The 14562-nt window shown below is 39.9% G+C and overlaps 1 protein-coding gene across 2 annotated transcripts in view; it reads right to left on the minus strand.

The window, feature by feature from the left end:
* Positions 1-14562, minus strand: part of GLRA2 (glycine receptor alpha 2) — a 206737-nt gene that overhangs the window by 141892 nt on the left and 50283 nt on the right. For both annotated transcript variants that reach the window (XM_068962485.1, XM_068962484.1), the window contains exon 4: positions 14171-14394. In XM_068962485.1, coding sequence (XP_068818586.1) covers positions 14171-14394 — 224 coding nt within the window. The remainder of the gene's footprint in view (positions 1-14170; positions 14395-14562) is intronic.

A 14562-nucleotide genomic window follows, 5' to 3' on the forward strand; every position in this document is an offset into this window, starting at 1 on the left:
ACTGCCCCTGACCTCGGACAAGGGGTAGCTCCTCTTGGCTGCTGCCCCTGACCTTGGACGTGGGGTAGCTCTGGCTGCCATGGACCACAGCCTTGTCTAACTCAATGAAACTAAACCATGCCCATGGGGCCACCCAAGATGGCCGGTCATGGTGGAGAGGTCTGACAGAATGTGGTCCACTGGAGAAGGGAATGGCAAACCACTTCAGTATTCTTGCCTTGAGAACCCCATGGACAGTATGAACAAGCATTAATATTACAGTTTTTTAAATCAAATGAATTTTTAAATTTACTTATTTCTCTCCTATGCAAGGTTCTTCCCTTATGCAATAACCACAAAGGCTATAAGTTTACCTTTTTACCTTCTAAAATAATGCCTTGAACAGAGTAGGTATTCAGTAAACATTTGTTAAACAAATGAATCAGCATCCTCAAGCTCTGTGGCAGAATGTAAGGCTTTTATTCAGCAGAAATGGGAAAACACAAAGGATTTAGAAGAGGAGGGTCATCAGAGCCCATGTCATTCAGTCACTCAGTCATGTCTGACTCTTTGCCACCCCATGGACTGCAGCAAGTCAGGCTTCCCTGTCCTTCACCATCTCTTGGAGCTTGCTGAGCTCATATCCATGGAGTTGGTGATGCCATCCAAACATCTCACCCTCTGTCGTCCCCTTCTGCCTCTCAGGAGGCAGGTAAGGTGGTCTGGTATTCCTATCTGTTGAAGAACTTTCCACAGTTTGTTGTGAAGTCAACAAACTTTGACTTTGTAAAGTCAAAGGCTTTAGCATAGTCAATGAAGCATAAGTAGATTTTTTTTTCTGGAATTCTCTTGCTTTTTGTATGATCCAACAGATGTTGGCAATTTGATCTCTGGTTCCTCTGTCTTTTCTAAATCCAGCTTGAACATCTGGGAGTTCTTGGTTCACTTACTGTTGAAGCCTAGCTTGGAGAATTTTGATCATTACTTTGCTGGTGTGTGAGATGAGTGCAATTGTGTGGTAGTTTGAACATTCTTTGGCATGCCTTTCTTTGGGACTGGAATGAAAACTGACCTGTTCCAGTCCTGTGGCCACTGCTGAGTTTTCCAAATTTGCTGGCATATTGAGTGTAGCACTTTAACAGCATCATCTTTTAGGATTTGCAATAACGCAGCTGGAATTCCATCACCTCTGCTAGCTTTGTTCATAGTGATGCTTCCTAAGGCCCACTTGACTTGGCACTCCATCATGTCTGGCTCTAGGTGAGTGATCACACCATCATGGTTATCTGGGTCTTTAAGATGTCTTTTATATGGTTCTTCTGTGTATTCTTGCGACCTCTCCTTAATATCTTCTGCTTCTGTTAGGTCCACACAATTTCTGTCCTTCATTGTGCCCATCTTTTCATGAAACGTTCCCTTGGTGTCTCTAATTTCCTTGAAGAGCTCTTTAGTCTTTCCCATTCTATTGTTTTCCTCTATTTCTTTGCGTTGATCCCTTAGGAAGGCTTTCTTATCTCTCTTGCTATTCTTTAGAACTCAGCATTCAGGTGGGTATATGTTTCCTTTTCTCCTTTGCCTTTCACTTCTCTTCTTTTCGCAGCTATTTGCAAGGCCTCCTCAGACAGCCCTTTTGCCTGTTTGCATTTCTTCTTCTTGGTTATGGTTTTGATCACTGCCTCCTATACAATGGCACAAGCCTCTGTTCATAGTTCTTCAGGGACTCTGTCTATCAGATCTAATCCCTTGAATCTATTTGTCACTTCCACTGTATAATCATAATTATACAGTGTAAAATCATAATTATACGTAATTGTTATAATTGTACGTATGTGTAATTGTAATTATACGTATAAAAACACTCCAGAGCCCATGGGGTGTTGCCAGATTCCAAGACTGGCAAAGGAAGCCAGAAAGCTTGCCTGGCCCCTCTCTGTAAGTTGCTAGCATTTCTAGCGGGAACTAGAAATAAGGCAAACCAAATGTAAAGAAAGCCAGAAAACCATGTCCACCTGTCCTCTAGTCTTGATCAGGTAGCTGGGTCCATGGCCAGGACTGTTCTCATATTACTAGAAGCATGCATATTAATCACTTTATAATTTCGTGGTGGACAAAAGGTTCCTTGACTTATAAAGTGACTACTCATTCATAAGGAATTCCATGTAAGTGGAAGACCATTCCCAGTAAAAGATTCTCGAGGGAAGAAAAAGCCATTTGAAGAGAAAACGAATTTTCAGATGGAATTACAAATTGTCATGAAGGATCTTCTTGCCTAAAGAAAAGATTTCCAACATTCAAAGAGAGTTAATTCTGATATAGTAGTCTGTCTTGTTTGGAAAGGAAGGGTAAAGGGATGCTTTTGTGTTTTAGGAAAAGCAAGAGTCTCAGGTATATTCCTGCCATTCCTCTCTCAGGGACCATGCGTAGCACACTCTGTGTAGCATATGCAAACCTTCAGTGGTACATGGAAATAGTAGAGGGTATAGAACCTATGTTCTTTTAGGATTAAAATGCTTAATAAGGAAAAATAAAACTTCAAGTGATTTCGATAGTATTGATAATCATTCTGTGAGCACCTGCTGTAACTCAAGTGCTCTCATTATTTTGCAGTCGTGGAGTACTATCCCAGGAGGCAGAGAGAGTTCTCTGTGTTTTTGAGATAAGCACATTGGAGCTCAGAGAGGTTATGCCATTTCCCCAAAGTCACAAAAACAGTGAGCAACCAAAGTTAGATTTGAACCCAACTTTAATTGATGTCAAAGTTTGTTTATTATTTTCTGCTCTACAATGTTCCTTCTTAGAATCTGTTGCTAGTTTATCATCTTATGTCCGTAAAGCTAGCAGAATAGATTGTAGACACCTTGGTTGTCTTCATATTTTCTGCAGTTATCCAGGCTTCCCATGACTTTTCCTTTTAAAAACTCCTCTAGCCTCCCCCGGCTACCTCCTAGAGTAGAAGCATCATTGACTGGGGATCCAGAGGCCTGGGTGGTGGACCAGGCTTCTAGAGAAAGAGCAGTTTGACCCTAACTATATCTCTGAGCCTCATTCCTTACCCACAACTCCATCCTGCTCAAAATTTCTATGATTCTAAACTGCAAGTGAAGATGACCAGCATAAAAATTTCCTCTTATAGGTGAATTTCCACTCTTGAATGTGATGAAAGCCTTAAGTTTAAATAATAATGCTTCTTAAAATTAGAACTTTCTGGCAATCTGGCTATATATTTGTTGTTCCTGTAGGGCTTTGTCGTACCACATCCTAGAACACTATTCACTCTTTCTCTTAAGATGTTAAGGGCAGCTTTACTGTACAGTGTAGGTCGTGTGGGTCTGTTGACTCTTTCCTCTCAGGTATACTTGGAAATTTCTGAATCATGTGACATTCTAATGCCGGAGAGATTTGACAGGATACATCATGTATTAAACAAGAGTGTCCTTCTTAAGTGAAATTAGCCTGGAGCAAGTTAGAAATCAAGTTAAACATGCATCATTTATACAACCCACACATATGGGGAGATGGAGGGAAGGAGTTAAGTGGTCATTGGATTAAAAGATACCATTAGGCTAGTTATCTGATCAGGGTCTTCTTTAGCACAGTGGGTTTCAAACTCTGGTCAATGTAGGTATCATCTGAGGGGCTTGGTAGGAATGCAGATTCCCAGGTCCTCCTGCGAAATAGCTCAGTTAATGCTGGGCTGATCTTGTGGAGCACATTTTAAGAAGCTCTACTTCAGCATGTCCCAAGGAGGACTTTAGTTACTGTCCATGTGATGGACTAAGAGGAGAACAGTTTGAAAGAGAAATAGGCAGGGATTGAGAAGGAGGTCTGATTTTTTCAGTGGCATTAGCACTCTCTTTGGAAAATAAGACTTTCTACTCAAAACCTTGTCTGGACAATTAGGCTCAAGAAGACTTCTAAGTGACTGGATCAGGGGTAGGGAGACAGTGAGGGAGGTTAGTCATGAACCTCAGTCACCAGGGAGAGGGATGCTGCTAAGGTCAAGGCAGAACACACAAGGTCAATTCATTGGCAACCAAGAATATGGTAGGTGTGACTAGAAAAAACTGGGGTAGCTGCTAAGAAGAGTGGAAGGTGCAGCAGAGAAGAACCCAACAGGATGCTTGTTAACACACACAAGTGTGCAAAAGTAGGCAATGGAACTCTTCTCAGGGCAGTAGCAGTGTGTCAGAGTGCTGTCTCTGGTCTCTGACTAGAAAATCTAATATCCCTGAGAGCCACTGAGAAATTTTAAAGAAAGTTGGGGTAGTGGCTGCGACATTCACTGGATGATCCCCAACTAAAGATTTATAAAAACCGCTGGTACTGGTCAGGGATGAAGACAGAGCATGGAGGGAGACCAGCTCCATGTCTTTAGTCAGGAGGGATTCATGTTAAACAGAACTCCATCTGGGGTATAATCTAGTATATCCATTCAGCAATTTTTGGCAAGCATTTATTGGGCATCACGCTTATCAGACACCTGAAATAACGGTTTCTTTGAAGGGATCATAGTTTAATATCACTAATATATTAATATATATATGTGTGTGTGTGTGTGTATATGTATATGTATTCTTTTTATGGAGTCTATTCCAATAGTTGTGCATTTATTATTCATCTTTTTAAAGTTGTTTTCAAATTCTCATTTAAGAATGTTCCAGGTTATGTAAATCAGACATAGCTGAACTCAGTCAACTATAAGGCTTTTCATTACTCCCTTTCATTACACTGATTGGGCAGAGTGGATAACCTACCTTACAGATCTAGATCCTTAGAGGGCCCTTTGGATCTGTCAGGGAAGTATGACTTACAATAATTATTTGATGATCTTGAATTAAAACTCAAGGTACCCATCAAAGGATCCTTGTCAACAGAGAACAAAAGTAAATCGGTCCAAGTTTGGCTAGGCAGGTAAGGCATGAAGTCTTTAAGCTCATCTTCTGAAAGTTCTGTACTTAAATGGCTGCTTTGACCTTGCGCATCATGTAAAGCATAAAGACGGTCTTGCTCATTGCAGCCCTAAGCCGTTCCCCGGGTCCACGGGCAGGTGCACATGTGGCATTGCCTGGTAAGACTGTTTATATAAGTAAAGGTTGAAAAGTCATGGTGTGGAAATTATTAGGATTCTGGAAAGATTCCAGTACATGCTCCTGATCAAACTCCTCCCAACTCTTATCCCTGGGTTGGGAAGATCTGCTGGAGAAGGGCATGGCAACCCACTCCAGTATTCTTGCCTGGAGAATCCCATGGACCGAGGAGCCTGGTGGGCTACAGTCCATGGGGTCGCAAAGAGTCAGACATGACTGAGCTACTAACACTTTCATAATGGGGTAATAGACATTTAGCTAAAGCCTTCCCTGACTACTAAGATGGAAATCTACTCTCTCTACTCTATCTACTCTTGGAGAGAGTAGTATTTCAAGTACTGTTAGTCATTTCCTCCTTTGTGTATGTGAGTTGATAGAGTCTCAGGTTCCTTACCAGTATCCCCAAGAGCAGACTTTGATACTGAGAGTATCAAATGGAGGGATGAAGCTAGATGGATAACAGGGCTCAAAATCATGTGGCGAGGACACTGGTGAGAAATCATTTCTTCAGTTTTATCTAAGATTGAAACTAAACCCAAGGTTGGTAGTAAGCTTTGCTATTAGAGCCTATCCTTTTAGTTAATTCCAAATAACTATAAGACCTGTTTCTCCATGCTGACCTTGGGTTTTGCAGGGAGTGAATGGCAAGAGTGCTGGTTCATCAGCTGTTCTACTCCTCTCCCCTGACTGAAATACCAGTGGCTGACGAGGAAGGTCTATGTTTACCAAACATAAAGGCATCACAGAAGACACCCATATGCATTCAGCAATACTAGCTGGGAAGGACAAAAATACAATATCTGCTCCCATCTGTGCCTTGTCCCTTCAGAAAATGTGCACACATATGGTGGGCCCGTGTTAATTAAGTCCAAATATGGATTCGATTCAACTTGGAGAGCAACAGATAAATCTGCAGCTAAAACTTTTCCAAATGCTTTGATGCTTCCTGAAGGAAAATGTTATCAAGGTGTTGAATAGGAGAGGGCTACAATGAACACCATCAGAAAGAAGAGCTCAGATGACCAAAGATTCAACTAGCCAATTCTGCCCACATTTCAGTTACGTTTTAAATTTCAGTCATTTAACAGCTACTATTTATTTATACATCAAATATTCATGAAGATAAAATGCTATTAACCTGCACATTAAATTAATGAGAACTAACTTGTCCGTGGTTGCTCTGTTGTCTGAGTTCACAGCTATTTAATGGTGATGCTGAGTTGAAAAAAGAGGGAATAGCGTTGTATAGCAATTCTCTTGCTGTTTTAGTTGGGATTATTTTACTTTTGGCAAAAAATAAAAGAACTGCCAATGTGATTTTAAGAAAACCAAAGTAACTTTTATCTGCTGACAGCTGAGAGCAAAATTGTGTTACTTTGCTAGCATTTTTCTACATTACGACTTCAGTTGTAGTAACTGATGGAAAGTTGTTGGCCACCGTTTCTCCACGGCTAAGGTTGGAAAGAGAATGAAGTATTGGTCAGATGGAAGGATAGTCTGTTCTTGATTATATAACACTTTGGAACCAAGTACAGTTACTTAGTTGACTCTTAACAAGCAGCTAACATATAGGGGCCTGCTGACTTTTGAGGCTGGACAATATTTTCCCATTTTAAAATAGGAATGTGCTTCCTTTGGGTTATGTACTATGATAATGCACTGAAGTAATTTGTGTGTCTCATGAGCATCATGGTGATATTATGTGTGTTTATTTGGGGATTAATGCCATCCAGGAAGCCTTTGAAAAGCAGCACTATGGACCAGGCAGAAGCCTACATCAACAGAAGTTGAGCAGGCTCACCAGGACCTCTGAATTTCCTTTGGTTTCCTGTCATAAGAAAATTCAGGTGATGAATAATGGCATACTAGCCCTTGAACTCTACTGGCTCAAATCTACTAAGTGATTTCCTTCAGTCTACATATCCAGATAATAATTATCTCATCCAACCATCTTTGTATAATTGTCTGAAAGTTTATAAACCCATAATTCATGAACACATTCTAAAATAATATCTCTTGGATACTCCTGCTGGTTGAATCAGAGAGTATGCATGATCTAATTTGTGATTGGGAAATTTCTCAGTAGGGAGCTTAGTATTAAGTATTAGTCTCTGTGCAAACTATATGTTGAATATAAGGCTGCCTCTTAAACAGCAAGTAGTCCAACCTTCCCTACCCCACTCCAAAGTCAGGTTCCTCTTCTCAGAAGTTAGATATTCAGTTTGGGAGAAAAAGGTTCAAAGATCCAACAGTAGTTTGAGATAGGCCTCACAATTCAGAATCTCCTATTGCTGTCTCCCAAGCCCTAAGGAACATGAAGAACCCACTCATTTTTCCTCATCCCAAAGGAAATTATTATAGACTTAGGACAGAGCCTCAGACTTCATCTAATCTCCTGTTTCAATCTCATTTTATAGTAAGAAAAGTGAGACTCAGAATGATAAGCTGATGGGCTTAGAGAGGCTAATCTTTGAGCCTAGAGGATACAGTAAATGATGGAAGGGAGTGTGGTGCTCCTGTGTCCTAAGCTACCTTCTTGGTATTCTGTACTTTGCTCCATCACCTTCAGAGCAAACTCTAATGAATATTAATGCAGTGGAAAGTTACCTCCAAAAAGAGAATAACCTACCGGTTGCTATTGCTAGTCCAATCAGGTAAACAGTCAAGGACACGTGGTCATGCCACCTGCCTTGTATTTCATTGCATAATTCCCCTTTTCCTTCAAACAAGGGTAAGATCCTTACTCTGTTGTGTTTGAACCAGTATTATGCCCTTAAGTGTATGTGTATTTCTGAACAAAATCAGGAGTGCAGCTTCTCATGCTGTAGGAGAATCTGTCATGTACAGAACATGCTTTCTAGACTTTAATGCTTTTACCCTCAGCTGCACCTCTTTTGAGGCCCACTCTCCAAAAGCGCCCCCTCTGCACCACTTAGCTCAGTTTCCTGCTGAAGCCACCAGCACATATGCATGCCAGTGCCTCCCAGCCTCCTAACCTTGCTTGCCTCTAGGAAGAAGGGAATCGTGGTTTCCATGGCATTTTCCAGCATTTCTCTGAAGCCTCACTGCTTAATTCTGATGTGGGCACTTACGTTACAGTCATTAATTACTGCATTAAGTCAAGTCACAAAACTAATGAGGATTTGGACACAGAGTTGGAAAATGAGAATGTAATTTTGCCTGGATTATAGGATATAAAGATAAACATGGTCCAGATATGCACAGAGAGAAGAAATCACAGCTTTGCATAGCTGCCTTCTAATAGAAAAATATGGACTTTATGTGTCTCATCAAAATTGAGAGTAAGATAATCAAAGTATCACCTTTGATAACATTTAGGCAGGTCTTAGTTCGCTGTACATTCCATTTTCATCTCTGACATCTAAATAAAGAATGTTCTTTTTTTCCTGTTCTATAACAATCATTCTATAACTGAAGTTGGAAGCTTCCCTGGTGGCTCAGAGGTTAAAGCATCTGCCTGGAATGCGGAAGACCCGGGTTCGATCCCTGGGTCGGGAAGATCCCCTGGAGAAGGAAATGGCAGCCCACTCCAGAACTCTTGCCTGGAGAATCCCATGGAGGGAGGAGCCTGGTAGGCTACAGTCCATGGGGTTGCAAAGAGTCGGACACGACTGAGCGACTTCACACCTTCGACTTCACACACACTAAAGCTCTTAAGCAAATCATCTCTTTTTCAAAGCTGAGGAAATAGACGTTCAGAGGGAGAATGAATTGTACCTAGGTCACACGGTTAGTTCTGAGGCCAGAGACCCTAGCTCAAGGGTATTTGACTCTAAAAGCCTTGTTGACTATAGTATCAGAAGGAACCAAGATAGCATTCAATATCACAAAATTCAGAGTAGGGGCCTCAAACTGTGCAGCAAACTGAAAACTGCAACATGAAGAACTTCTTGGTGCTGATTTTACACACTGTAAAATTAAACCAGCAACATGATATTGGTGGCCAAACATATGTCCACTAACTGGTGGGATGAAAATTTATGAAAGCAAAATCAGTGATGTAATCCCTCCATCCTTATAAAAATGGTAGCCATTTGTTTATCATGTTAACAAATGTAGGAAAATGAGACTGATTTAAGTTGTAGCAAATATGATTTAAGTTATATAAGGAAGAATTTCTGGAGGCTTCCCTGGTGGTCCAGTGGTTAAGAGTCTGCCTTCCGATGCAGGGGGCACGAGTTCGATCCCTGGTTGGGGAACTAAGATCCCACATGCCATGGGACAACTAAGTCCATGCACCACCACTAGAGAAGCCCACAGTCCAAACTGCTGAGCCCATGTGCTCTAGAGCCCCTGGCAAGCAGCTAGAAAATGCCTGTGCACTGCAACAAAGACCCAGCACAGCCCAAAACTAAGAAATAAATTTAAAAGTAATAATTTATACACGATATTAGAGTAACTTATAAAAAATCTGCTTCTTGATGGTCTTCAAAAATAGAATAAGTTCTCAACAAGTTGCCTGAAGGTAAGGAGTTTACTTAATAACTTTGTTTTGTGTTGGCCTTTAGTCGCTATGTCTGACTCTTTGCAACCCCATGGACTGTAGCCTGCCAGGCTTCTCTGCCCATAGAATTCTCCAGGCAAGAATCCCGGAGTGGGTTGCTATTTCCTTCTCCAGGATCCCAGGATAGTAAATTTTTTCAGAAAGTGGATATGCTATATAAACTATACATGCTACATAAAACTATCAAATGAGCTTCCTATTTGAAAGGCTTTCCAGGTGGCTCAGTGGTAAAGAATCCACCTGCCAATATAGGAGACACAAGAGACTCAGGCTCAATCCTGGGTGGGGAAGATCCCCTGGAGTAGAAAATGGCAACCCACTCCAGTATTCTTGCCTGTAAAATCCCATGGACAGAGGAGCCTGGCGGGCTACAGTCCATGGGGTCGCAAAGAGTCAAACACAACTGACCACCCACACAAAATCAAAACTGTGGCATCTTAATTTAAACAGTCTTTTTGGTCATTTGTGAAATTTGAAGATACTTTATATCCACATCTTAAATCTTACCTCCTTTCTCCAATAGTCCTTTGAAAATTGAGTCCCCAAAAGACTGGTTCCAAAACCATATGTCTTTTGAATTGTATTTGTTTGTGTCTTTAAATTGGAATCGGAGTAAATGAAGAATTAATGTGAGGTAGGAGATGATAGCTCTGAAACAGATGTCAAGAGCTTTGATTGTTGTCCGAGCTTTCCTATTTATGGGCTCCATTATTTAAACTCATTTAACTTTTGAAAGAAGTCACTTCCTTATCAGTAACAGAAGGATATTTTGCAAGGTAATACCTTCCAAAAAAGTATCCTATGCGTCTATAAAAGTCAGCATTCTGGCAGAAAATTCTCAGAAGCAATGAGAAGGAAGGGAAGAAAACAGATATTAGCAAAGGCATTGTGGACATTTGAGACCAGCTGCTTCTCTTTAAAAGTGCTCACCCTCTCCTTTTTTCTTTCATAATGCACACCATATGCTATGATGTCCTCATTTCTACTACAATTTACTATACTTGATTCAGTAAATATTATTTGACCAATAATATGTATGATACTCAAGGCTCACTTCTTTATTTCATTATGGATTTTGGCCTTTTTAAGTAATATAAATTTAGAATTTGAGTGTCTCTGAAGAGACTGTACAAAGCAAGATGTGTGTCCTTGTTTACACTTTGGTCAAGAATGGTCAGTACTTAATGGGGTGGGTCAACAAAAAAGCTTCAAAACAGGGTAAGATCAAACATGTCAGGGAAGTGAATAATTAAAAAATAGAAATCAGAGGTTAAGTAGACAGAAACAAATTTGACACTTTTTCACCAACAGAGACTATGTCCTGCATCACTGTATATTTGCTTGAATTTGACTCAGGTACTCCAGGGATTTGAATCTGCAGGACACTTAATGGATTTCTGGTCTACTGTTACTCCCTTTTTTAAACTTTTGTCTTCTGATGAACAGATATATTACATTGTGGCAAGTGTGATCTTGCTTGTTATCAAGTCAGTGGCTGCATAGTTCTCTTTGTGTTTTGTTTGGCCATCAAAGCCTTGGGCTTTGGTCTCCATGTAGAGTTAATTCTATCTCTGCTACTACAAAATTAAGAAAGTGTAGAATTTTTCTTGGATGCAGCGCTTCTATCCATATGCTTTAGGTTTCAGGAAAATTCAAATACGAAGCATACCCATAGGACATTATTATTATTTTTTTAATGTGGACCAATGTTGCAGTAATTATTAAAATGCGTCAGATGGAGGCAATTCATGAGTTTCTCTCTGGTGCTTCTGTTGTATCCCTTCCTGTATCTTTCTTAACTCTCTTCGTCCTATCTGATTTTTCCCCTCAGGCATCCAACGTGCTTGTTCCACTGTTCTTCGCAGACATTAACCCTACTATCTGAAAGAAAATTTCGTGTCAGTTCTTTATAGTTCAGTATGAATTGAGAACATGTTCCCTCTCCTGCGGGTATTTGCATTGTAAACCTGAGAGTTGAGAGAAAGTCTTTCCTAAGGGAATGTCAGCAAGGACTTGCCAGCACCTTTTAGACATCAGAAACTGATCTTTAAACTTGAGTTGGACCTGTAGCTGGGCATGTATTAGCACTAATTCCTCCTTGCCCTTTAGTTCAGATGGGCCAAGTGAATCGAATAAACAGGCATGTAGGTGCCAACCCCCAAATTCGAACAATATTTGAGTCACAGAATTCATTTGCAGAGTTCGAGCCACTTTTCTTTCCCTTCTTCCTATTTATTCCTGCTACTTAAATTATCTTGTGTGTGCCTGCCTTGTTAGGCTGGAGCCCTTCAGGGCAGAGACCACATTTTACTCAGCTCTGGATCTCTAGGCCCTGCACGGTATCTGGCTCACTGAAAACACTTCCTGACAAATAATTAGATTCCTGCAGTTCAAATCTGCCTACAGCTATGTTTCCTTAAGTTCTCTTACACCAAGGGTCTTTCCCCTCATTTCATACAATACCCACCATGAAGGAAAGGTCGAAACTAGTCTGTCACAGGACAAACTCCACCCAACCCAAAACAATTGTGTGAAGCAGAGATAGAAGAATTGCCTTTGGATCTAGTCTGATGAACATTATATTCTTCATGGTTCTAGAATGCAAGGGCTTTATAGAACAGAAAGGGGGAAAAAAGCTAGTTTTATTTCAGCAGTGCATGATGCCAGGTATTTACTAGAGCAAATGCCACCCAAGGCCCAGAGGGTTAGCTGGAGCAGCTGATACTCTGTGCTGCTTTTTATAACTCTCCTTCCCAGCACCATGCTCTACGTATGTCCCATTTCATCAGGTCACATCAACTTAAGTTGTGCCCAATACTGCATCTTATACCAAATGCATCACTATGTGGAATATTCTATTTCCTTAAAAAACTTATAAAAATAAAGTTTAATTCCTTAAAAATAAAGTAGGGGAAGTTTCCCTGATTCTTGTGAAAGCAGTGACTTTGCCACTTTTTACAAATGAGCAGCCTCTTTCCTTCCAAAAGACATTGCAGCTATCCACTATCAGCAAGCTGTGAAATTACTAGGTTAAGAATGGAATGTACAGTACAGAACTAAATTGTATATACAGTTGTGAAATACAATTTTGATGGTGGTGAGTGGTGAGTCTGCAAACTTGTGAAAATCATTTGCAAAGATACTTGCTGTCCACTTTGTTTTTTGGTAGTAAGATTAGAGAGAAAGGGGGATTCTATAATGTAATATATAAAATGTGATCTTTAAAATGTCAATATTTATTCAATATATTTGGTATCTCTCTTATACAATACACAGTCTTGGCTGTTTGGGAGGGGGTATAAAAGATGGAAAATCCAAATATCTTGACTTTAAAGTCAAGTCCTTTAAAGGACTTATTATTTAGAAAGAATGTTAATTTTAAAATATAAACAGCCATCATTTCATTTATTGAGAACATACCATGTGTGTCAGGAACTGTGGCAAGTATTTGTATATACTATATATCAGGGGTTGGCAAACTATGGCCAAAGGGCTAAATCTAGTCTATCTGTTTTTGTAAATAAAGTTTTATTGAAACACAGCCACATCTATTTGTTTGAGTATTGTCTATGACCGTTTTGTGCTATAATGGCAGAATTGAGTAGCTATGACAGTGTTGAGACCTGACCTGCAAAACTAAAATAGTTTCTATCTGCCCCTTATAGAAAATATTTGCTGACCTCTGCTGTATATAATTTGTTCTCACAAGAATACTCAGAGATAAATACAGATTTTCCCATTTTCCAATTAAAGTAACTGAAGGTATAGCTTATGTAACTTAGCAAGTGGCAGAGCATGGATTTAATTCTAGATTTATCTGGTTCCAAAAATCTATGTTCTTATGCTATATTTATGTATAGAAGTAGCCAAAATATGGGTCAGGAAGAAGTCAGAGCCTTATAGAGTCACAGAAAAACTATTATTATGGTTCAGAAAAGAGAGATTATTTTGATCATAGGGCAATAAAGATTCTGGAAAAGATTATATTTGAATACAAAAGTAAAAGTGCATCTGAGGAATTTTCTGTCCCAAGCTCAAGCCCAAGAAAAGTTAACTGATGAAGGTGAGATGTTTAGTTAGAATTAGAGCTGAGATTAGAACCAGTTTTCCATTCTCTGAGCTCTAAGTATGCCGTCAGTGACCATACTGAACCATTGAATTTGTGTGTGTGTGAGTGTGTGTGTGTGTGTGTGTGTGTGGTTAAATGCTATAGAATGGCATAATTATTTGAAATGAAATGTATGTTGAATGAAACATACAAAAACTTATATGCTTTGCTCAGTAGTAATTGAACTAAATGGCCTGTACTTCCTTTATTGAATCAATCAAAAAACATATTTGTGCAGACATTTATATGATACCACCACCTAACCAACATCCTACCAAATATATTTTGGTTGTGGAAGATTACAGTTCTGAGACAATGAGAACCACTGGCACACTCAGTGACTTTAATTTCAAATAATAAACAAGAGACCACAAAGGATAATATTCATATCCATTTGCCCTGCAGAGTCAGGTGGCTCTAGGTCAGGAGAAAAATGGAGAAGAGAGCAAAGGGTAGCTGAAGGAAGCTTACCTGATACTGTAGAGTACTTTGCCATTTTTTGAAATACGAAGTAATTTGTTGTCCGTGGTAACATCATGGAAGTTGGCCCCCTTCTCATTGGCAAAGAACAAATCTGGTTTCCAAATGGAGTCCAGCATCGATGGGTCCAGGTCCAGAGAATCATCAGGGTACTCGCTATATGCCAACCGTGAATCATTCCACTGTTGTCTCAGAAAAATATTCACTCGGTAGTCCTATAGAAACGCCATGCATAAGAGTTATCTATCAACCACTCTGACATATTTTCCCCTCACTCTTCTCCCTGATTTGATGCATGCCATGTTGGTATCTGAATAAACCAGACTGTGTATATCTTGGTCAAAATAAACCACTCAAGTCTATTAGGAATGGGAACAAAAGGG

Source organism: Capricornis sumatraensis, chromosome X (genome assembly GCF_032405125.1).
Source record: "Capricornis sumatraensis isolate serow.1 chromosome X, serow.2, whole genome shotgun sequence".
Taxonomy (NCBI): domain Eukaryota; kingdom Metazoa; phylum Chordata; class Mammalia; order Artiodactyla; family Bovidae; genus Capricornis; species Capricornis sumatraensis.